The sequence below is a fragment of the Petaurus breviceps genome, unplaced genomic scaffold (assembly GCF_028583685.1).
Source record: "Petaurus breviceps papuanus isolate PSGF00001 unplaced genomic scaffold, PetGlider_PUasm1.0 470, whole genome shotgun sequence".
In the NCBI taxonomy this organism is placed as follows: domain Eukaryota; kingdom Metazoa; phylum Chordata; class Mammalia; order Diprotodontia; family Petauridae; genus Petaurus; species Petaurus breviceps.
This window is the reverse complement of record NW_027186350.1, coordinates 3,899,618-3,925,606: the sequence shown is the minus strand read 5'-3', so window position 1 is coordinate 3,925,606 and position 25,989 is coordinate 3,899,618. Positions and strand designations below refer to the sequence as shown.

General features: G+C 37.2%; 1 protein-coding gene and 1 pseudogene across 2 annotated transcripts in view; one reads left to right on the top strand and one right to left on the bottom strand.

The window, feature by feature from the left end:
- The window catches only part of LRP6 (LDL receptor related protein 6), a 140,960-nt gene that overhangs the window by 34,753 nt on the left and 80,218 nt on the right, over window positions 1–25,989 (top strand). For both annotated transcript variants that reach the window (XM_069101497.1, XM_069101496.1), the window contains exons 3-5: window positions 13,426–13,623; window positions 20,643–20,839; window positions 23,100–23,231. In XM_069101497.1, coding sequence (XP_068957598.1) covers window positions 13,426–13,623; window positions 20,643–20,839; window positions 23,100–23,231 — 527 coding nt within the window. The remainder of the gene's footprint in view (window positions 1–13,425; window positions 13,624–20,642; window positions 20,840–23,099; window positions 23,232–25,989) is intronic.
- On the bottom strand, window positions 801–3,712 carry LOC138171940 (large ribosomal subunit protein eL39-like; annotated as a pseudogene).

Genomic DNA, 25,989 nt, shown 5'->3' with positions numbered 1-25,989 from the left:
TGAAGCCATTCACCCCGACCAGGTCTAGTTCCTAACAAAAGTTTGGGCTTTCCCAAACACACAAATAACCGACAGCTGAGAAATTGCCAACACTTAAATTTACCACCTCCCAACAAGGAACAAAGACTGCTTATTGTATGAAATAAGCAGGGGGTCAACAGGTTACTCTTCTGACTGTGAGTTTGATAATCTAACACAGTCAGCTGCGCATAATCTGGCTGAGACAGCTCCGGATTAGCAGCACTGGTGGCTTACACTGAAGGCTTGCAAATCTTAAGATCTCCCACAACAACCCTGTGAGGTAGGTGCTCTCTTATAACTCCTTAAAACACAAAACAAAACACAGAGAGGTTATGGTGACAGCTTGTTCAAGGCAGGACTAGAGTTTGGTTCTTTTTGACAGGAGTAACTTGTTTCGTTATGATCTCTGCCTTTTAAGCATAACCTCAAACATACAAATGCTACAGAGATGCAGATAACAGTAATTTAAACTATATCACAACACACACTATATTACCCAATGATACCCAAACTCATGGATGAAATTTATGAAAACATTTAAGGGCAAGACAATTTTAATGGTTTGTCGGGGCCTTTTTTTTTTTTGATGTCTGCATCTTGTCAGAGGGTTTCCCAAATGGAGGGCAACAGTGGCATTTTCTTCTTATTGGAGACGATGAGGTGACTGAGTGATTGATAGATGAATGATGGGTGGATGGATTGATGAATGGAAGGATGCCATGGTAAGGGGGGGGGAGGTGGTCTTGGTGCTGAATGTCTTTCATTGCGCTGGCCATTCTTTATAATCCGAGCTTGGTCCTTCTCCAGTGTCTTCATTTTGAATTGTACCTGATCTTGTTACCAGTTTTCATTCGAATCCATTGAGGGATGGGACAATTCTGCTTCTGTTTCTTGGCCAGGAACCTCTTGATTCTAAATGTTTTATGAGAGGACATGATGATGGGATGACAGCCGAGCTTCCACCACCATGGCTGGATGGGTGAAAAAGGGCTCTCCGACTATTTTGTAGTACTGATATATAAACTCCTCTTACTGGAGCTTCACCCAAAGACATTTCCACCAAATCTAGGTCAATTAGGAATGCCTCCTCTTACATCTGACACTGATTACTACTTACTTTCATCTAGCATTGATAACATTCTTAGGTTATGTAATCTTACCACCTGAACCCCAACTTTGAGTGAGTTTCTTCCGTGACACATGTTTTCTCTCTCTGTGACTCCCTGAGTTTCTTACATCCTTGGGAATGAACCTTTTTCTGTTTATACTGCCATATAATGTTTATGTGTTTTGTACCACATTAGAGTAAAATTTGTGATTGATTGTATCACTTTCCATAGTACAATTTTTCTAGAAATTTTTTAATCCAAGTATATGCTTTAACCAAAACTAAATGAGAGGCTAAAAACAGGTTTCCAGGCATAAAGGGGTTAAAGTTTCTAAGGGTTAGTTTCTGGTCTGGGCAGTATGGCTGCCCAGTGAGAAGATGGTTGGTGAGTGAAAAGAAATGATACTAGAACCTAGGGCTTAGTTATATAGTAGATGATTGAGGCATCTACCAGTTAGGATTTGGTGGGGATGGGTATCAGTTACTGGATACCTTCCAGTTTCTCTATTCTTTTACTTTATTATGTTCTGTGGTGACTAATTAGATAGAAGTGGTCACCATAGTTCATATACCTAAGATCTTCCCATGCTAAAGTTTATCATTAGATTTTTTAAAATGTAGATTACTCTGTCTATAATTCATGCCTTCTCATCCTGAGCTATATTTTGTCATGGTCTTTTCATTAGTCTTCCACATTGCATCCTTTCAGTGTGCTGAAGGTCTTTTTCTAGGTCCTGGGTACTAATGGAGCAATTAGGCTGTCAGTTATCTTCTATTATGTCCAGATTATCACACTACCTCCTTTCCTGATGCTATTACCTCCTCATTGCTACTTCTTTTACATATGTCATTATTGGAATTGGTTGCCTTTCAATTCCACTCATCAGGCATTTGTCCATAGTTCTTTAGGCTACCAGAAATTTTGATGTGTGAATTGAATATCTCTGTCTAAAATGTAAAAGATGGATTTTTGTATCAGGCATCAGTTTGAAATCATCAAAAGCACTTTAGTTTCCCAAATTCAGTGCAACATAGTCCAGTTACAGTGCCTTTCTCAGAAATGTGTATTGATATGCTAATTCAGTGGCCTGGCTATCCAGGTTATTCCTGGCATGTCAGTCTGTACAGTAAGCAGTTTTTATCCCCTTACTTAGCTTTTCCTTTAATCCCCTTACTTAGCTTTTCCTTTATTAATACTTAGGCCTTTGTTTTTTGAGTAATCAAAATAAAGAAGTTCTGTAATGTTTGAGACTTGATGCAGTCAGTTCATATCTTCTGTAAACAGTAACATCTGCAAGACCATAGCATTTATAAGGAACTTCACTTCCATTTTAACTTTGTACAAGACACAAAGCCTTCCATGACAGTGGCAGTTACATTTGAAGAGTATATGTGTGTCCAACTTTTGTATCTGACTTGATGCTAATAATTAGAGGGCTGCTGAACAATTGTTGGATTTTAATACATTCGTGAAAGACTTATTATTGAAGGAGCTTTAAAGGATGTGTTTTGCCATGCTCCATCAAATGTTTTTTTTGTAATCAGCAACAACAAAAAAACTTGGATTCTTATTATTTTCTGCACTTTTAAAAATGTTTGCCTGTTCCATTGTCATATTTTCTTCAAGAATACCTTTTTTCTCCAAAGAGAGTTGTTTTTGATAGTAGATATTTCATATTCTTTCAGTTTCACTGTATTTATGTTAATATTTCTTGAATTATTGAATGTTTGTTCACCCTTGTTTTTTAATATGTTTACTTTTTTTGCTAAGGTTTTTCAGCTTCTGTTCTAAGCCATTGATTTTACTTTTGAGTATTTTGAAATTAATAACTAACTTCATTCCTTTTTCTCTTCATTCTCAGGATTCTTGTGGCCATTTTAGTCTCTTTACTGATGTGCTAGTTGGAGGTATTGCAGAATTAATTTTACCTAGAGTTTTATCCAGATTTCTCTTACCCCTCATGGTTATTGTACTCATAATTTTTGTTTGCTCATTTTCCCTCACTTTCTTTGATGTTTTTTTTCTGTGGGGTTAAGACTCATGAATTCCCACTTGTTTAGGGACAGAGGTATTTAGATGAATCAAGTTTAGATGCAGGGCAGAAACTATTCTGGGGTGACTGACTGGTGCAGGCCTTTACTGGAGTCTGTCCCACCTGCTAAGAAGTCTTCTTTCCCTGTTGTCAGACCCACTGTGCCAAGGAGCCTGAAGCATAGAAACTTTGCCCTCTGTCTCCCTCCCCATACCTTCTGCTTTAGGATTATGTTGTAGAAATTTCTCTTCTTTCTCCTCTTTTTATTGTTATTTTTACTTCATTTAGTACATTTATTGCTATTTTGATGTCTCCTTACATCCCATTTCTTATGGAACTTGCACCTTCTCTCAGTCTCTTTCTCACTAATTTTCAATCTTTATCCATTGTCTTTTTATGTGCTGTCTATAAATATGCAGTTCTGTCATTCTTTAAAAACAAGACCAAAATTTCATGTGATTCTATTAATAACCCCTCAAACTATTCTCATATATTTGTTTTTCCTTTCATAGTCAAACTAATAGAAAAAAGCCAGCTTTCAAAAAAGAAAAAAACCCCAGCTTCATTTCATCATTTTCCAACCACTTTTCAGTCCTTTGATATATTTTGCCTATCTCTCCAAAGATGTCTTAATTCCTAAATCCTTTTCTAAGTCTTTTTCTCAGGCTTCATCCTTCTTGAACTTTCAGTCGCATTTGACACTGTTTACCACCCCTTCTTCCTTACACTTTTTTTCTGTACTTCTGCTTCCCGATTGTTCTTTCTTTGTCTCAGACATTGTCCATATCTCTCCCTTTTTGCATAAATGTACCTCAGATGACGAATTCTCTTTTTTCTCTGCACATTCTCTGGGTGGTGCTTTTCAGGTTGACCCCTCTGGGCAGACAACTCTCAAGAGCTACATAATTAGTCTTCATGTCTCTTGAGGTCTTCTGCTAGATATTTCTATCTTTATATCCCATAAGCAGATCCTTAACATATCCAAAACAGAACTCATGATTTTTCCTCATTTCCCTTCTTCTTAACATCACTATTTCTTTCAAAAGTGCCATTTTTTCCCCCCCAAAAGTACCACTTGGAGATAGAAGATCTTAGTTTAAATCCTACCCCAGAAACTTACTAGTTTTGTGAGTGTGGCCAAGTTACTTAATTACTTTCAGCCTCAGTTTACTCATCTGTAAAATAGGGATAATAATAGCACTTCTCTTGGGTTGTTGTGAAGATCAAATGAGATAATATACATAAAGTGTTCCCCAAACCCTAAAGCTCTGTAGAGAGATTATTATTGTTTTTATTACTTCAGGTTCACAACATTGACATCCTCCTTGTTGTCTCTTTCCCCTTTTATCTCCCTCCCCAATATAATCGGTTGTCACTTTCTTCTGTTAGGAATAAAATTTCTAGAGGAAAGACAAAGACTCCCAAGGGAGATGAGGCAAGCTCATTTATTTTATGTTCTTGCAAGAAGTGGGTATACAGCTAGAACAGACACATACTTACAGAAGCCAGAGCAAGCCTTTTTTTTTATCCCTGTCCTGGAACTCGAAGTCCCCCCATTTCCTCATTGACTGAGTACTCTGAGGTGTCCAACTTTCTGGTATGCCTACTTCATGTTTTCCCTTTGATATGTTCCCCCTCCCCCCACATACATCACATGTGCATTAAAATGAGCTTTAGCTCCTCCCAAGGAGGATAAGTTAATATTCACAAGGCTATTAAGCTTGCCTACTTTAAGCCTAGCTAACATTCTTTGCTGTATTCTTGACCACAGACCCAGGTGAGACTGGTTTCTTCTGTTTTCCTCCTTGTTCTGAGAATTGTTTTTCCAAGAAAAGAGCACTTTTTTTTTTTTTTAAAGCAATCGGGTTAAGTAACTTGCTCAAGGTTACATGGCCAGTTATTTCTGGGTGTGGTGCTGAGTATCTGAGCCAGGGATTCGATCTCCAGGTCTTCTCAACACTGGAGCCGGTGCTCTTACTCGCTGTGCTACCTGGCCGCCCCTGAACAGAGCACTTTTTAAAAAAAGAAAACCTACTTCCCTTCACCTGTGTGGAAACATAATTTTTGTATCTCATGTTTCCATTTTCACCTTTATAGCATTTCATATCCCTCTCCTTTCTATTCACAGCTACCACTCCTCTTCCATGTCTATAAGCCCCTTGAGAATAGGGATTGTGTTATTGTTTAGTTTAGTTTGTCACATAGTAGGAACTTAATAAATCTTTGTTGGTTGATTGATAGTCTTCTGATTGATCTCTTTGCATGATAGTCACTTTCTTTCTCATCCTTTCATATGAAGGATGGAAATCCTTATACTGCAAACTTGATATTCCTAGAGTGAAGGTCTAACTTTGTTATTCTCCTGCTCAAGAAGTTTCAGTGGCTTTGAATCTTCTCTTTGGCATTTATAGTCCCAACCAGTATTTCCAAACATTTCACCATTAATCAGTTCAATTCAATTATTTAAAATCTTAACGTGTATTATACAAGACATTTTTCTTGTAAAGCAGTAAACATAAAGACAAAAAGTAATCCCTGCCTTTAAGGAACTTGTATCTTCCACTGGGGGTGGGAAGCAACATGTACATGAATATAAACAAAGTAACTTCAAGGAGGGTGAGCATTAACTAATCCATAAAGGTCACTTGCAGGTTAAGGTACTTGATCTAAGCCTTGTAGAGAGCTTGGAGGGAAAAATTCCAGGTATGCCCTGGGGAGCTGTGGAGGGAAAAGCAGGTAGGCCATTTTGGATTATGGCATATGTGAAGAAGAGTAATGTGAGATGAGCCAGGAAAGAGGTTGGAACTGGATAATGTAGGAGCTGGGCTGTAAATGTTAAATGGAATTATATATAGTCCACCATAGAGTCACTGAAGCTTCTTGAAGAAGGGAGTGACATGGTTAGAGCTGTCTTTTAGAAATACCAGTTTGATAACTGTGGGGGATGGATTAGATGGAACAAGGAGCAGAATTCGGGACCTATATCAGTTAAACTACTTTAATACTTCAGGTGAGAGATAATGAAAGCTTGACAGTAGTGGTGATTGTACGAGTAGAGAGGAGGTTAGTGTGAGAGATGTTGGAAAGGTATAATCTTATAAGATCATTTTACAGATGAGGAAACTGAGACCAACAGAGGATAAGTAATTTGACAAATGATTGGTTATGGGAAGTGAGAGTGTTGTCTTCTAGGTTCTGAACCTGACTGGGTGGCTGGGAAAATGATAATTTACTTGACAGAAATAGGGAAGTTAGGAGGGAGAGTTGTAATGATAAATCAGCTTGTTTCTTCTTGTGCATGTTAAATTCCTGCTGAATTGTCTTACTGTCTCCCCTGGACACAGTATTTCATCAACCTCCTTGCTTTTACATGTTCTGTTCTTTTTTTTTTTTTACAATTAAAAAAAATATATTTACTTTTAGTTTACAATATTCAGTTCCACAATCCCTTGAGTTTCAAATTTTCTCCCCCCTCTCTCATTCCCCCTCCCCTCCATGGTGGCATACAATCAAATATAGGTTCTACAAATACATTCACATTAAACATTAGTCAAGTTGTAAAGAAGGATTATAACCAGTGGAGTGAACAATGAGAAAGAAGGGGCAAAACAAAACAAAATACAAAAGAGCGAGAGAGCAAGTAGTTTGCTTCAATCTGTAATCAGACTCCATAGTTCTTTCTCTGGATGTGGATATCCCTTTCCATCATAAGTCTTTTGTAGTTGTCTTCTAATCTTGCATTGCTGAGAGGGGCCAGTCTATCAAAATTAGTCGTCACAGATAACGATGTGTCTGTAATTGTGTATAAAGTTCTTCTGGTTCTACCCTCCTCACTCAGCATCAGTTTATATAAGTCTCTCCAGGTTATTATGAAGTCCTTCTGCTCCTCATTTCTTATAGCACAGTAGTATTCCATTACATTTATATACCACAACTTGTTTAGCCATTCCCCGATTGATGGGCATCCCCTTGATTTCCAATTCTTTGCTCCCAGAAAAAGAACTACTATATATATTTTTGTACATACAGGTCCTTTTCCCACTTCTATAGTCTCTTTGGGATACAGCCCTAGAAGCCGGGTCAAAGGGCATGCACTTTTTTGTAGCCCTTTGGGCATAGTTCCAGATTGCTCTCCAAAATGGTTGAATTAATTCATAACTCCACCAACAATGCATTAGTGTTCCAATTTTTCCACATCCTCTCCAGCATTTATCATTTTAGCCAATCTAACTGGAGAGATGTGGTACCTCAGTTATTTTGATTTTCATTTCTCTAATCAATAGTGATTTAGAGCATTTTTTCATATGCTTATAGATATCTTTAATTTCTTCCTCTGAAAACTGCTTGTTCATATCCTTTGACCATTTATCAGTTGGGGTATATGTTTGTTCTATTCTTTATGCCTGTATTGTTCATCGCCTCTTCTTAGAATTCCTAGCTCTGTTTAAGGATCAGACTTTAAGTGCCAAATTGCCATTACTTAATGCTTTCTTGATTTTTAAAAATTTATTTTGTATTTATTATTTGTATTTACTGTTCTGTGCATGTGTTATTTTCCCCCAGTAGAATATAAGCGCCATGTGAGCTGGAACTGTTTTTGTCTTTTTGTTCAAAGTGCCTGGTGCATAGAAAGCACTTAATGCTCACTAAATTGAATTGAGCCAACAATGCACAGTTTATAAGTATATTTATAACTAAAGAAAGCAAAATTAGAGAAGTAATATACACATACCTTGGTGACATAGAAAGAAAAGTTTGTGCACAGATTGATGGAGAAACATGGGCTTAACAAGAAAAACTGTACAGGCATAATGTGCACAGAAATTCATTTTTAGCTATGAATAGTTGAAGCAAAACTCAGTTAAAATGCATTTATTAATCACCTACTATTTGTCAGGCACTGTGGTAGGTTTTAAGATATTGGTGAGAAAAATGATACAGGTTCTGCTTTCAAGAAGTTTACATTCTAATATTAGGGATAGGGAAGGGGAAGATAACATCAATCAATCATTAAACATATATTGGTTGCCTGCTGTGTGCCAGGCATCGTTCTTAGGATTGGGGATGCAAAAAGGGGCAAAAGCCTGTCTTTGCTGTCAGGGAGTTTATAGTCTAAGACTGGGAGGGATGTGGGGAGGGGTTGGGGAAGGCTTCCTATAGACAGTGGGATTTTAGTTGTGACTTAAAAGGTAGCTAGGGAGGTCAGTAGTCAGAATGGAGGAGACTGTGTTCCAGGCATGGGAGACAGCCAGAGGGAATACCCTAAGCCAGGAGATGGAGTTTCTTGTTGGTTGAACAGCCAGGAGGTGAGTGTTACTGGATTCAGGAGTATGTGTTAGGGAGTGACACGTGAGAAGATTGAAGAGTAGGAAGGGACTAGATTACAAAATGCCAAGCAGAGTGTTTAGTATTTGATCCTGGAGGCAGCAGAGAGAGAGAGATAATTGGACTTGTGTTTTAGGAAAACTAAATGGTGGATGTATTGGAGTGGGGAGAGACTTGAAGCAGATACATTCACAGGCTGTAAGGTGATGAGGACCTTCACCAAAGAGGTGGCAGTGTCAGAGGAGAGAAGGGGCCTTAATTAAAAGATGTTGCAAAAGTGAAGTCAGTAGGCCTTGGTAAAACTTTATATGGAGTGAGAGATGCTGAGGAATCTGTTGGGGTAACTCCTGGATTGAGAACCTGAGGGACTGGGAGGATAGTGTTGCCCTAGGAATGTGTGGGGTGGTGTGGCTCAGTGGGAAAGGTAATGAGTTCTGTTTTGGATATATTGAATTTAAGATGTTTACTGGAATGCAGTTCAAGATGTCTGAAAGACAGTAGAAATATGAGATTGGAGATCAGTAGAGAGATTGGGGCAGGAAAATTGATTTGAGAATCATCAGCATAGAGATGTTATAAGTCTCTGGGAACTGGTGAGATCACCAAGTGAAATAGGATGGAGGATCCAGGACAGAACCCTGAGGTACACCTATGGTTAGAGGGCATGATCTTGATGAGGATCATTAAAGAAGACTGAGAAGGAGAGGTCAGATAGGTAGGAGGAAAACCAGGAGAGAATGGTATTTCAGTAACTTAGAAGATATTATCAAGGGGAAGATATTGAGCAATCGTTTCAAAGGCTGCAGAAAGATCAAGGAGTGTGAGGACTGAGAAAAGGTCATTGGATTTGGCAACTATTAGGTTACCAGCAATTTTGAGAGAGAACAGTTTTGGTGGAATGATAAGATCCGAAGCCAGATTATAGGGGTTAAGAAGAGAATTGAGGGGAGAGAAAGTGGAGACACCTAATTATAGCAGGGTTTGGATGGTCACATGAGGTTTTTTCCAGGATAGGGGAGACATGGGCATGTTTATAGGTGGAATGAGCCAATAGAAAGAGAAAGATTGAAAATACATGAAAAAATAGGAATTGGGGGTGTGTGCGAAGATGAGGTCTGTTGGAGGAGACTGGACAGAACAGAATCGCTTGAACAAGAGGGATTAAGACTACTTCATCATGTGAGAGAGTGGCAGGAAGGCACTGGAGTGATAGGAGATGAGGAAGAGGGGAGTAGAGGGAGTTCACAGAGAATATCCTTATTTTTTTTTCACTGTAAAATAGGAGGCAGGACTCTCAACTGAGAGGGCAAGAGTAGGAGTAGCCAAGGGAGGGATGATAAGATTTGGAAGAATTGCTGTGGAGAGTGGGATTGTGAGTCAATAAGGTATTTTTTTTTTTTAATGTAGAAAATCATTTTTCAAGGCAAGGAGGTGGGAACAGATAGGCCAGTTTGACAGAAGGTAGATTATGTAAACAGAAGTAAAATATAGTGAGCCTGGAAAAGTGATCTAGAATTAGACTTCAGAATTTTTTTTTTAAACAAGAACAATTTAATTATTTGATTTTGACACCCAGAATCTGTAAGAAAGTTTTACAAACTTATAAGAGCAACCAGTATCCAGAATTGTAAAAGTAAAGTATATTTTACCAAGAAAAAGAATAACGGGGTGGCTAGGTGGCGCAGTGAATAGAGCACGGGCCCTGGAGTCAGGAGGACCTGAGTTCAAATCCAGCCTCAAACACTTAACACTTGCTAGCTGTGTGATTTTGGGCAAGTCAATTTAACCCCAATTGCCCCTCCAAAAAGTAAAAAAGAAAAAAGACAGAAAAAGAATAACAAATTTTAAATGTGAAACATACAACATCCTTATTGAGCAAAATGTTACCTGATACCCATTTTGGGCCTCTTCCCACAGTCCCTCCTTGTTGCTGTTTTTTTTCCTACCTTTGTCAAATCTTTAAGAGTTTTCTTAAATGGAAAAAGAGGTGTTTGTTTCATAATGTAAAGATGACATTTATCTGAAGGGTCAGAGGAGCCATAGACCAGATATTATGAATTAATGAAAAAGTATTTATTGAGCTCCTTTTTCTACTAAGTTCCAAGTGCTGTGCTCAGCACTGGGGATAGCAACTAATGAAAGGTAGTCTATGGTCAAGTCACACTTTGGGGGAAGACAGCTTATTAGTTCAGCTGCTTTCTGGGCAAATGAAAAGATTTTTAAGTCTTAAGTCCTAGAAGTTATAAGAATGCACCAGAGGGATAGATTGCATGTCCAAGGCAGACATCTTTAGATTGTCAGTAGTTCAGATGATAGTGGGAATCTGTAGGGTATACAAGCAGAACAGGTGGTAAAGCTAGAAGTCCTTAGAAGGCAGTGTCAGGACAAATGGCAAAATTTGTTTGTTTCACAGTTCATCATACTTGAAGAAAAAGGTGACTCCCATTAACCAAAGTCATGTGAGCAGTCTAGCAGTCTGGATTGGTTTCTGGGTGGTCTGGGGAAAGAGTTGAGCAAGTCAGAGTTAATTTGGATCTGAAAGAGATAAGAATATCTTCCTTTCTTTTATTATTAATACATAAGAAAAATTTCCACAGTTCTTTATAGTGTACATTTCTTTTTTGTTATTAAAAAAATTAAAACAGTACATAGAAAAAGAGAAAAAGCATATGATGAAAATGGCCAAAGTTAGTCATGGAATATAGCTCCAAGACAAGGGGGAAAAAGTTAAAGAGAAAAAGGCTGTGTTGAAAGGAAAATTCTTCATTTGTACTTCCAACCTGATTAAGGAGGCAAAACTCAGAACAAAGAGAATTAGAAGGATTTTATTATAAGTAAAGTCAAGGTAGCAATACATTGATTGGTTTTAAATGCCAGAGTAGTTTATATTTTATTCTAGAGATAATAGCGGGCAAAGGTTTTTGAACTGGGTCATGATATGTCTTCCTCTATGCATCTTTTCTCTTATTTGATTGGTCCATCATTCACACGTTTTTTGTGTATGTGTGTTGTGTCTGAGGCCGGATCTGAACTGAGGTCCTCCTGACTCCAGGGCCAACACTCTACTCACAGCACCACCTAGCCACCCCTAAAGTGATATTCTTAAGACATAAGAATATCACATTGGCAGCTGTGTGGATGATGGAACAGAGAGGGAAGACACTTAAGGTAGAGAGTCCAATTAGGAGATTATGGCAGTTATCTAGCCAAGAGTTAATAAAGGCCTTAATTAAGCTATGAGTATAGGGAATGGAGGGAATGGATGAGATGCTATGGAGGCAACATAGAAATGTATCTTTAATGGTTTTTGTTTGAGTGGATAGAATACCAGACCTAGAGTCAGGAGGACCTGAGTTCAAATTTGGCCTCAGATACTTACTAGCTGTGTGACCCTGGGCAAGTCACACTGAGGCCTGTTTGCCTCAGTTTCATCATCTGTAAAATGAGCTGGAAAAGGAAACATAAAACCACTCCAGTATCTTTGCCAGGAAATCCCCAACTACAGTCACAGTCAGATATGACTGAAATGAATGGACAACAACAAAAAAGTACATTTTTCCCTCTGACAGAGGGCTGTAGATGGCACAAGCTAGAAGGGAATAATACACAGGATGGGTGACAACATCAAGAACCCAAAAGATTGAAACCCACTAGTGTATGGGGCTAGATGGAATTTAATAGGAATAAATGTAAAGTACTATACTTGTACTTAAAAAAAAAATCATGAGTATGAGAGATTGGAGGTGTCCCTTGACAGTCATTTGTCTTAAAAAATCTGGGGGTGGGTGGCTGGGTGGCGCAGTGAATAGAGCACTGGCCTTGAAATCAGGAGGACCTGAGTTCAAATCCAGGCTAAGACACTTAGCACAAAAACTAACCATGTGACCTTGGGCAAGTCACTTAACCCCAATTGCCCTGCCTTCCCCCCTCCAAAAAAAAAAGCAAAAAAAAAAAATCTGGGAGTTTTAATCCAGTAATTTATATTGTTGAGAGTATAATTTGAAAGTATTTATAAAAGCAAACAGAAAAGGCTATCCTTCTAAGATTTTCATATCTGCATTATTTGTAATTGCAGAAAATTAGAAGCAACCGAACATTAAATTTTGGTGTGTTGATATTATGCTGTAGTAAATTAGGTAAATATGAAGAATTATGGAAAGACTGCTTTCTCTTTGGAATAATGTAGGATGGAAAAAGTAGAATCACCAGAGCAGAATATTTGCTAAATGAAAAGTGAATGAGATTAGATGAATGAGGCTTAGATGGAGTTACTGAAAAGTTATCACATTTCCCTTTTAAAATTTCATTTATTCAGTTGTAAATGGTTGCAAAGAATTTTATTGGCTATATTGATGAAATTTGTAAATATAGACCTCATATTTATTTTTCAAGAGAAAAAGTTAAATTAGAGACCTTGTTGCTTGTTCATCTGAACTCTTAAATCATATACATTGAGGTTGCCATCTTGACCAGAGAGGTCTAGAATATGTTATAGGTGCCAGAATATGTTCTTCTTAGACTTATTACTTGATAGTTTCTAGTAGGGAGCACTTTTACTTAAATAATGGAGAAATGGTTATATTCATATAATGCTTGAATATTTGCAATACTCCAGTTCTTCTATCTTTGACTGGGGAGAAGCATTATGTTATGCTAAATGAAAATTAACCTGACCCTTCAAGGCGACATTTTAACATTCAAACTAGGTCCAAGCACCACATTTCTTTCTAATTTTAAATACGTTTCCATGTTTTCTGGAGGGAAGACTGAAAGTTTTGATATTGAAAGTTCTAGAAGCTCATGTTTTATTTTCTTTCTGAAATGTGCACTTAGAAAATATAATTCTAGATACAGTAGAACTTGTGGAAATTTATCTGTAGGACATTGAACTTGCTATTTGTTATCTCTGTCAGTGTTTTGTTCTATTTGTAATTTTAGGTTTATGTATTGGACTGACTGGGGAGAAGTTCCAAAGATAGAACGTGCTGGGATGGATGGTTCAAGTCGTTACATCATAATAAACACAGATATTTACTGGCCAAATGGACTGACCTTAGATTATGAGGAAGAAAAACTTTATTGGGCAGATGCGAAACTTAATTTTATCCACAAGTCAAATCTGGATGGAACAAATCGGTAAGAATTTTTTTTTACAGGTGTTCTAATACTTGTTTTTAATTCTAAAATCAATCAGAGAAGCAAGAATAGGAAAACTTGGTGTGGATAAAGTATGTTTTGGAAAACTTTAAGGAAAGGAAGGATTGTCTTTTAATTTTATTCTTTGTTCAAAGGGGCCAAGGATTGGGGGTATCCCTAAAGCTACAGACTGACAGGAATTGGAACCCCTAGTCTCTGTAGGTTTTGAAACAGATGAACTGCTTTGGTGTCTTATCCTTTGTCCATCTCTTTTTGTTACCTCATTTCCCCTTTGTCTTACATTTATGTTGGTATTGATAATAATTACATTTGAATGTACATCTGAAATTTGTAGAAATTTGTATTGCTTTACATACATTTTTGCCTCACAAAAGCCTTATGAGATAGGTACTACAGGAATTACCATCTCCATTTTAAAGATGAGAAAAATAAGACTGTGAGAAGTTAAGTTACAGCTATTAAGTGTCAGAAGTTTTGCAAGTAGTAAAGGCTCACTGCTGATGATAACTGACCTAAGAGGCCTATAGAGATGGTTACAAGTAGAAACTAAGGGGGCGGCCAGGTAACACAATGAGTAAGAGCACTGGCCCCAGAGTCGGGATTACCTGGAATCGAATTCAGGATCAGATACTTACCACCACACCCAGAAATAACTGGCTATTATTAAGTAATAATAAATTACTTAACCCCAATTGCTTTAAAAAAAAAAAGTAGGAACTAAGGCCTAAAAGTATAGTGCACGTACAAGTTAGGGGATACAATACGATAGAGTGGATGAACAGCTAGATTTGGAATCAGAAGATCTATAATCAAATCCTGGCTCAGTTTAATAATTTGCTAAGTCATTTGACCTTTCAAGTCTCAAGTTGCCTCATCTGAAAAATGAGAGAGATGGACCAAATGACTTTTAAAGTCCCTTCTGGTCCTAAATCTTAGGATTTTGATATTATTAATGACAATTATAGGTGGTTGCAGTACTTCAGGAAGTGTTGTGAATATTCCTAATATTGAAGAGGATAAAATTAATAGAAAATATATAGTCTTTAAATTTGTTTTTCTCTTATTTGAGTTCAATGCCTGACTCAAAATTTCTCTTCCCTACCCCGATCCTGCTCTTTTGCTAAGGGAATTTAACATAAATATTGACATTCCTTTAAATATTCTGTTCTCCCAGTCTTTCAATCTACTCAACTCCCAGAACCTATTGTTCCATTCTACTTGTTATACTCAGGCATCATCATGTCATCACGCACAGTCAATCAACAAGCATTTATTAAAGGTTGTTAATTGTGCCAGACACTGTACTGGTCATTGAGAATACTAGGAAAGGGCAAAAAACCCCAATAGTCCCTGCCCTCAAGCTGCTCACATTCTACTGGAACAGTCTTATTATCACAATACATAAAGAGTAGATGGAATCCCTATTATTGGAGAGTACAGCACCATCCTCCTAGTCTCTTAGATTCATGATCCTGGAGTCATCCTCGACTCGTTTCTCAGCCGCCTATTTCCAGTTTGTTACTGAGGCTTATTTGTTTCATCAGATATACCCCCTTCTCTCTGCTGTCACTACCACCACTCTAGTGTAAGTCCTCATTGCTTCCCAACCTAACTATTGCAGTAGCTTACTGGTGGGTCTGCCTACCTCAAGTCTATCCCCAGTTTAGCACATAACTCTGGTCAGCCACTATAGTGATTTTCCTAAAGTGCAGATTTGATCATGTCACCTCTTGCTAAAATCCAGTAGTTCTCTATTGCCTCCAGGATCAGATTGGAAAAAAAAATCCTCTTCTTGGTATTCAAAGATATTCATAGCCTAGCTCCCTCCTACCTTTCCAGACTTTCTTATACCTTACTCACTAGTAGGTACTCTTTGATCCAGACATATTGACCTCTTGGCTGTTCCATGAACAAACATTTCAGGTCTCAGCTCCAGGCATTTTTTTGTCTCCCCTGCCCAATTAAAACCCATTTTTTTTTTTTTGCCTTTTGGAGGGGGGAGGGCAGGGCAGTTGGGGGTAAGTGACTTGCCCAGGGTCACACAGCTAGTAAGTGTTAACTGTCTGAGGCCGGATTTGAACTCAGGTCCTCCAGATTCTAGGGCTGATGCTCTATTCACTGCACACCTAGCTGCCCCCATAAACCCATCTTCTATAGGAAACCTTTCAATCCATATTAATTTTAGTGCTTTCCCTTAATTTTTCCTATTCATAGCTTGCTTTGTATATATATTAGTTTGTTATCTCCCCAATTAAATTGAGCTTCTTGAGGACAGGGAACTGGCTTCTGCCTCTTTTTGTATCCCCAGAGCTTAGCACAGTGCCTATAGCACATAGTAAGCAATTAATATATGTTTATCAGTTTGCTGAGAGTAATCTTAGAAGGTACTGGCAACGGTAGAGATTGGGGAAGGCTTCCTGAGCTGAGCTTTGAGGGAACCCAGGAGGCAGAAGGAAGGAAGGAGAATATTCAAGACAATGTAAAAGGAGGTTGGGAGATTAGTGTGAGGGACAACAAGTAAGTCAGTGTAGCTAGATCATTGGATTTATGAAGAGGGATAAAGCATAAAAAGACAGAAAGGTAGAAAGGAACCAGCGAGGTCATGAAAGTCTTTAGATGCCAAATAGCATGTTTTATATTTAATCTTGAAAGTAGTAGGGAGCTTCTGGAGCTTATTGAGTAGGGTGAAGTGTGTGATGTGGTTAGACTCATGTTTTAGGAAAATAAATTTGGCAGCTAAACAGAGGATGGATTAAAATGTAAAGAAATTTGACAAAGGGAGACCTGCTGTGCTACAAGCAAGAGATGATGAAGGCTTGTAGCATGATGGTGTCTGAGTTGAAGGGGACATATGTAGGAGATATTGTGAAGACGGAAACACAGGTTTTGATAACAGATTGGTTATGTGGAGTGAGTTCAAGATAATATTATTGTTCATGTGGCTTGAGAGTCCCAGTAACAATAGGAGAAAAAATCTCAGTGGCTGAGCTGTCTAGAGTCCTGGCCACAGTAAAGTGGCAAAGAGTGGCACAGTGGTAAAGAGAAATGATACTTTAGAACAGAAAGTGATGATCCTTACCTAAGTACTGTGAATTCTGTGAAAATTAAAAATAGGTCAAACAGAAAACAACTTGAGATGAAAAGAAATAATAAAATCAAAAGATGGGGGGGTTACCCCAGAAGAAAACATAATATCAAAAACAACCAATTTGGAAAATAGGTCAAGAGATGATCTAAGAAATTATTAGATTATCTGAAAATCATGACTAATGATTTAATGGCTAATGATATAATATTTCGTGAAATTTTAAATGAAAACTGCTCAGAAATCTTAGAAGCAGAGGACAGAGTGAAAAAAGAAATAAACCAGTTAAGAAGTCCCAAATTGATCACTTAGCCAAGGGAGGAAAGAGTCCAGATCTGAGTAGTGATGATGGATTAAAGGAATCAAGGATGGACAGTGAGGAGTAATCAAATACTAAATCTTAAGCCTGTACTATCTCAAGTTTTCTGTGGACTTTCAGCCTATAGAAACTTCTTTTTTTTTATCTAGAGGAAAAAATTAATTTTTATTCTGCTGTTATTAAGCATCGATTAGAGATTTACTTATTTAAGTAAAATTAGAGATGTCAAGGGAATGTTTTATGCAAAATGGAAATGATAAAAGACAAAAATGATAGGGATTTAAGAGACGCATAAGATATTAAGAAGAGGTGGCAAGAATGCACAAAAGAACAATACAAGAAAGATCTTGATATCACCAAAAACTATGATGGTGTGATTACTATTCCAGAGCCAAACATCCGGAGAATGACGTCAAGTGGGCCTTAGGAAACACTGCTAATAATTAGACTGGTTGAGGTGATGGAATTCCAGTTGAATTCAAATCTTAAGAGATGATAATTGTTAAAGTGCTACACTCAGTGTGCTAGCAAATTTGGAAAACTCAACAGTAGCTGCTGGATTGGAAAAGGTCACTTTCTGTTTGAGCCCTAAAGAAGGGTAATACCAAAGAATGTTCAGATTACTGAGCAGTGGTGTTCATTTCACATGCCATCAAGGTTATGCTTAAGATTTTGCAAACTAGGCTTCTATATGTGAATCAAGAATTACCAGAAGAGTGGGCTGGTTCTCAAATAGGCAGAGAGACTAGAGACCAAATTGACAACATTCCCTGGATTATGGAGAAGTGAAGAAGTTCCAGAAAAACATCTACTTCTGCTTCATTGAAAGCCTTTGACTGTGTGGATCACAACAAAATGTGACAATTCCTCAAAGAGATGGGAGTACCAGATATTCTTACTTGTCTCCTGAGGAACCTGTATGCAAGCCAAGAAGCAACAGTTAGAACCAAACATGGAACAACTGATTGATTTAAAATTGGAAAAGGAATACAACAAGGCTGTATGTTGTCACCTTATTTATTGAACTTATATGCAGATTAAATCACGTGAAATGCCAGGCTAGATAGGTCAAAAGATGGAATTAATGTTGTCTCGAGAAATATCAACATTCTTGGATATACAGATGATACTACTTTAATGACGGGAAGAATTAAGAAGTCTTTTGATAAAGATGAAGAAGGAGACTGCAAAAGTAGGCTTGAAGCTTAACATCAAAAAACTAAGATCTTGGCAACTAGTCTCATCATTTCCTGGCAAATAGAGGGAGAAGAAATGGAAGTAGTGTCAGATTTTACAATCTTGGGCTCCAAAATCACTGCAGATGGTGACTGTAGCCATTAAAAGATGCTTGTCCTTTGGGAGGAAAACTGGCAAATCTGCAAAGCATACCAAAAAGCAGAGATGTTACCTTGCCTACAAGGGTCCCTATTATCAGAATTATGGTATTTCTATTAGCAGTGTATGACCGTGACAGTTGAACTATAAGGAAAGCTGAGCACTGCAGAATTGACACTTTTCAGTTGTGGTGCTGGAAGAGACTTGAGAATCCCATGGACAGCAAGGACATCAAATTTGTCAATACTTAAAATTCATTCAGGCTATTTACTGGAAGGTCAGATACTGAAGCTGAAGCTTAAATATGTTGACCTCATAATGAGAAGATGGAACTCACTGGAAAAGACCTAGGTATTGGGAAAGATTGAAGACAAAAGGAAAAAGTGATGACAGGATGAGATGAATAGATACTGTCATGGAAGCAACAAACATGAACTTGGACAGATTTTGAGGGATGGTAGAGGATAGAAGGGCTTAGTATGTGATGGTCCATGGATTCACAGAGTCAGACATAACTGAATGACTGAACAAGAAGAAGAAATTTACATTTATTTTCCAATTCCCTTTACTCTCTAGCTTTTTACATTTCTAATTTGGTATTACAACTATTCTTGATGTAACTTATTTCTGTATATTGCTCTTAGGAGTTAAAGGAATGATTTTTCTTTCTATATTTCTATTGAACCAAAGTCTTTGGAAACAACTTTTATTGTTGAATTAATCTTTTTTCATTAAATTTTGTTTTAACTTTAAATGTCTTGGACTGTATGTGTTCAAATTAATATATGAACAAGAGCTTATATATTTATGAAAATGAAAGTAAAGAACAAATCCCCAAACCAAATTTTTGCAAACTCTAAAAAAAGAAAAACCCTTTAAAATGGTTAAGCAAAACAGCAAAAAATGATTTTATAAAAAAAAGCAATAGGTTTTAACTTAATACAGTTGTACTGACATCATCTGTTGTCTTTAACATGTTTTGTTGCTGTTTACTTTTGCCTTGATTTACATGGTTCTAGTTATTGTATATGTTCTTTTGCTATATTCAACTTGTTTCACTTTATAATAGTCCTCGTGTTTCCTTATATTCTTATTTTTTGCTCCTTCCAATGCAAAATAATAGCCTGTTCTCTAGTTATTGGACACCTAATTTCTTCCCATTTTTTGTGTGCCTATTTTGAAAAGATTTTTTCATTCATTAATCTTCTTAAAGTCTAAATTTGTATCAGTAGGATTACCTGGGTTAAAGAGTATGACTTTTTGGGGTGGCCAGGTGGCTCAGCGAGTAAGAGCACCGGCCCCAGTGTCAGGATGACCTGGGGATCGAATCCCGGGCTCAGATACTTATCACTACACCCAGAAATAACTGGCCGTGTAACCTTGAGCAAGTTACTTAACCCCAATTGCTTAAAAAAAAAAAAGAGTATGACTTTTTAAAATTTTTTATGATTGATTTCCTTTGTAATCTTATGTATTTTATTTTATGCACTTTAAATCATTATTCTGAGGAGTCCATAGGCCACCAGTGGTGCCTATAACACAAAAACCTTAACCAATGTCCTAGAAGCTGGAGGAGAGACCTATTACTGATTCAGTTGGCCTTTAGTGGTATGCACAGCAGTCAGTCAGTCATATTCAGTAGGCATTTATGAGTCACATCAGACACTTTATTGGTACTTTTAATATAAATGCAAAGAATGAATCAGTCCTTACTCTCAAAGAGTTAACTTTTTTAGTGTCTAACTAGTAATCTCTTTTATTCTTTTTCTGAAGGAGTTTGTTTCAGGTGAAAGAATGGAAAGTAGTAAGGAGAACTCTGTATTATATTGACTCCCAGATGAATATTGATTCAAAGAGTGATGCCATGGGCCTTCCCTCTGGATCCCTGAAATTGGTGAATCTGGTGCCTTTTGCTCCATTCTCTGTTTCTAGTAGTTTGTGGTTCCCAGAACCCTTGTGGAGTAAGACCAGACACATTTCCTAGCTCTTGGGAGAAATTCTGTTTGAGCCTTTTCATTTTCTGTCTGCTATAAAGCATGCTTTCATAAAAATGTCTTTTATTTAACCTGGAGATTTTAAACCATACACAGTAGGCAGATTAAAGTTATGTTTTTTATTTTATATCAGATCTCTTTTATTGTTGCCACAGGAGCTTAGGAAATAATTTTGGTGAGTGGTTGTCTTGCAGTAGTCAAGTTATTGTAAAGTAAGAAGATTAAACTGTAATTATTGTTGTTATTTTTTTTTATATCTTAATAGACAGGCAGTGGTTAGAGGTTCCCTTCCACATCCCTTTGCCTTGACGTTGTTTGAAGACACACTGTACTGGACTGACTGGAACACACATTCCATCTTGGCCTGTAATAAGTATACTGGGGAGGGTTTGCGTGAAGTCCATTCTAACATCTTTTCTCCCATGGACATACATGCTTTTAGCCAACAGAGGCAGCCAAATGGTAAGTGAGACATTTAAAAAAAAATTTTTTTGAGCCATATTTTTAAACTGTAATTTGGAACTATTACAACGTCTGTCTTTTGTGAGAAGTAGTAGAAAGAGTAGCAAAATGAGTCTTAGATCAGTGGTGTCAAACTGAAATAGAAATGGGCCACAAAACTGGGCTGCCTATTGACTTAGAATACCACATATTAATATTATCTGTGTTCTATTGGATTTTTATTTATTTTGTGAAATATATCCTAATTATATTTTAATTGAGTTTCTACAGCACTCAAGACATTTGAAACCTAATGTTTGATCCCTCTGCCTTACATTTTTCAGCATGATATATTTATTTACTTTTTGATCTCTTCTACTACTTATTGCCATATATAAACTCTATGCTATGCCCCATCCCTCCCCCTTTTTACCATTTTTTTTTTTGCCTTTTGGAGGGCAATTGGTGTTAAGTAACTTGCCCAAGGTTACACGGCTAGCTTTTTTGTGTGAGTGTTAAGTGTATGAGGCCGGAACCGAACTCGGGACCTCCTGACTCCAGGGCTGGCGCTTTACTCACTGTGCCACCTAGCTGGCCCGCTCCCCCCCCCTTTTTTTAAGGAGGAATAAAGAGGGGGGAATGGAAATTGAGATGGCCATAATGCCAAGTTTTTAGGGCAATGATTTTTTTATACTATTTCTGTTGATCCTCATTGTTGATACTTTAAAGAGATTTATGCCAGTCTTGTTCATGGAAGTTTAGGCAGTGGACTTCAGTAGAATAGTTCATTGAATTACATATCAACTTAAACTCTTCCATGATGTGATTAAAAAAAAAAAACAGTTAAGCCTTCAGCTGTGCTCAGTGACTTGCTTCCCCTAATCTCCCTTCCCAACCAGCCAGATCTTTGACTGCTGACAGCAGCACTGAGATATTTGGGCTTTGGGGCCAGGCCTAAAAGGAGGAAAAGGATATGAATATCTAGGCATGTGCATATAAATATCTGGGCATTTGCCTGAATGTAAGTCTGACTATATTCCAACACCAAATAGGAAGAAATTTTGGATATATATGTTGTGTTGTGTTAATGACACCTCTCCTCTCTCTTTCTGCTTTGAGATTATCAATTGTTGACCATATTGAATAGAGCCTTTGGTATATGGTCTGGTGACTGTAAACCGTAATAGCTGCTTTAAACCTACATTCCATTGTTTGCAATTAAGGGAATTACATATGACTGCCAACATGAATTTTTAAATTATTGCTATCATTTTACTTCTTTGACTTAATCTCCCCTCTTCTCTAACAGAAACAGCAACAACAAACTACCTGTTCTTATTCGTGGCCTTCTTGTCCCATAATGACATCACCATCGCTTTCTTCCTGTTTTGAGAACTTTGGAATCTTTTTTTAATCCATCCTCTATCTCCTTTGTCATTCAGCAACCAAATACTTTTGTTTCCATTGTTACCTCTCACCTTCCATATTTTTACCCTCACTATATTATTTTAGCTTCTTTTCACTTTAGACCTGAATTCCTCCAACATCCTACTTGGTCTCCCCAACTCCAGTCTCACTCCCATTTTCATCTCATATAACCTGACTGATCTTTCTAGAACATGGTATTATCATATTCCCCTATTGAAAAAGCTCTAATGGTTCCCTCTTGCCTGTCTTATCACTTGAAATTCCCATCCTTTATCACCCTTTGATCTGCCTCTCCTTTACTAATGCAACCTTATTTTCTATTCCTCAGTATATTTCAGTTTCAGTTATGCTAATTTCCTTGCTATACCACCCAAACTGCTACTTCCATGCTTTTTTTCCATGCTCTCTTTCTCAACTGAAATGTTTCCTTTCCTCCTATCACTTCCTTTTCAACTATTAATATTTTGCTTATCTTTCAAGACTCAGTTAATTTTAATTCTTCAGTGATGCCCTCCTGATTATTTCTTCCACACTATACAACTTTGTAAATCTAGTCTACCTCATATTTGATATTTGTTTTGTGTGTTCTGTTCCTTAATTAGATTGTTAACTTTCTGAGAGCAATTACCATGTGTTCTTTTTCTCTTTGTGCTGAGCACAAAGTCTGTGCTGTAAAAACGCTTGATTAATTCTTTTCCTTGTAGATTCCTCAATAGGTAGTCACTTAAGTGACATTTTGTAGTGATTTTTGTTTATTTGGTGTTTATCACATAAGGATGTTACCTTTGTCTATCCAAAGACAAAGGATTATTCTTGATCATTAGTGTTAATTCATGTGGTTTATATCTGACAGCTACAAACCCATGTGGAATTGATAATGGTGGTTGCTCCCACTTGTGTCTGATGTCTCCAGTCAAGCCTTTTTATCAGTGTGCCTGTCCAACTGGAGTGAAACTCCTTGAGAATGGGAAAACCTGCAAAGATGGTAAGGAAATGACCTCCTAAAAGGAGAATTTTGAATTAGAAATTGGGATTTCCCATGCCATTTTCTCCCTTCCTATATTTAGTGCTATACCTTGTAGTGTCTTCAGATAATGGTATGTCTTTTTGTAGCAGGCCTGTTTTTTATTATTTTATTATTAATATTTTTATTTATATATTTTTATTATTTTATTATTTATTATTATTTTGTAACAGCATTTAAAGATACTTAGGATCTTTTTGAGATGAATTATCTGCTATTGCTGTTCTCGAACTCTAATTAGCTATAATATCAAGTAAATTACAGTGGAAATTACTTTTAATTCCCAAGAAAAATACTCAAAATAGACATTCCTTTTTGTTTTGTTTTTTTTTTTGGAGGGGGGAGGGCAGGGCAATTGGGGTTGTGACTTTCCCAAGGTCACACAGCTAGTAAGTGTTAAGTGTCTGAGGCTGAATTTGAACTCAGGTCCTTCTGACTCCAAGGCCAGTGCTTTATTCACTGCGCTACCTAGCCACCTCAAGGATTTCTTATAAGTTTCCATCTCAGTTGGCTTTTTTTGCATGGATGCTTTTATATTGTACGAGGACTTAGAGACAAAACTTTAAATTTGACTGTGATGCCGTTTTAGTTTATTGTAGTTTAGAATCTCATAAAATTTTTATTGATATCTTTGGTTTTTATATCAGTTTCATATCCCATATATCTTTTCTCCCTTTCCTCATTCAGAGATATCCCTATAACAAAGAATAAAACGGGAAATATGCTTAGAATCTTTATTTTTAATATCACTGTTTGATTTTGGGCCATCTTAAAAATACATGATTTTCCTACATTTTGCACAATAATAGTTTAAGTTCATACAACAGTAGCAGTTTGCATCCCTTGATCAAATGAATTACTTCCCTAAGTGGTGTCACTATAATGAAAGAAAAGTAGAAGGCCTGGAACAGAGTTCTCAGGCAGATCCACAGGTTTTCAGGTAGGGAAAAGAAGAGGAGTGAACAAAGAAGATCAAGACGAGAGCTTAAGACTAAGGTAAAAATTAAGAATATGAAAAGAAAAAAAAGATTTTGAGTTTTAGCATACTAAAGCAACTGTAACTGTCACTTATTTAATTTGCTCTTTTACCCCCATACTTTGATGATTCTAAAGAAAGCATAATTTCTTACAGGAAAAGAGAGTTACGGGTTTTATATTTGGAGATTCTAGATGTCTGACTAGGGGAATGAGTAGAAACCTGTACTGCTGTCTTCCTTTTCCTCCATCCTTCTCAGTATTGTTCTTAATCCCTCACCACTCATATTTTGGGTCATCTTGGCCTCCTTTGGGAAATAAGGGGGAGCCCTTGACAGGTTATATGAGGGTTTTTTCCCCCTCTTAACTTTAAAAAATTCAGACCTTATTTAAAAATTCAGACTTTATTGAGGAGTATATCAGTGGGGATTTGCTGGCAAGGAGGTCATGGAATGGGATGGATAAGATTGTATTTATTTGCAACATGTTTGTAGTGATTTGGCATTGATAAGTGATTATTGTAGCCAAAGGTGAAATTGGCTGTCTGGTCAAATAGTTTCCATGGTGAACAATATTTTTAATTTCAGTTTGTAACAAAAGGTTTTTGTAGGGCTGCTTTTTTAGAAAGAGTTTATCTTAACATTTATAGTTTATAGATTCACATACTGTAAAGTATTTGTTTTTGCCGTATTTCATATGTGACTTGGCATGCCCTAGCATAATTTAAGTGTTCGGTTTTTAATTACCTTTCCAAAGTCAACAGTGCCTCCCTCCCTCCCTTCTCCTTTGCCTATAAAAATTTGAGCCTGGCTTATTTTGAAGTTGAGCAGAGCCTTAAGCTAAAAATGGGGCAGTGAAGAATATCAAGGTCTTTTCTTCTCTATTTCAGCCTTCTGATGCTAGCTTTTGATATTTTATGCAGTTAATTGGACTTAGTTTTGTTTTGTCCAATTACAATTAATGACACTAACACAGGAAAGATATGGCACATCTTAATTTCATTTCTTTTCTCAGTAAAGGTGAGTTTTAACTCAGATCCTAGTGTGGGGATGGTTTTTGTTTTCTAGTCCAGTTCCTTATACAAAATTCTTAGGGTGGGGCTCTCTCATAGCTGTAAGAGAACTTTTCTATTTTTCATGTATTTCTACAACCAGAGGCTGAACTTGTCTTTATTTATTTGTTTAATTAAAACAAAACAAAACCATACCATCTACTTCCTCTGCTTCTACTTACTTATTTATAGAACAGTGATAGAGAAAATCATTTACCATGCTAAATGATAGCACTACACATTTGTGTTATATAATCTCACTTGGCATCTAAGTGCCTTTATTCTTCCCTTGAAATGCCCATGGCCTCATATACTAAGCCCCTGTATGTAACAAGTTTGGAAAATTACTGAAAACCTCCTGAACTGGTACGTGCCTAGCCAGGGGCCCTGTAGCAGCAAGCACCCCAACGTTCCCAGGATGGCTGCTAGCAATACAGGTTCTTGGATCTGCTTTGATAAAGGAAAGCAACTCAAAATGGGTTAACAAGCTTACTTTAATCAGTCAGACCATATATCGTTTACCTTGTTCAGGGGAAAAAGGTCAGCACCCCGAACTTCAAAGTATACAGGCAGAATTATCAAGACAGAAACAGATCAAGTAGACAGCTTTCCAAACTGTCCAGCCATTACATCCATACCCAGTCAACATCTGGGTTTCCACATCTGGGTTTTTCAAAGCTGGTGGGGGGGGGT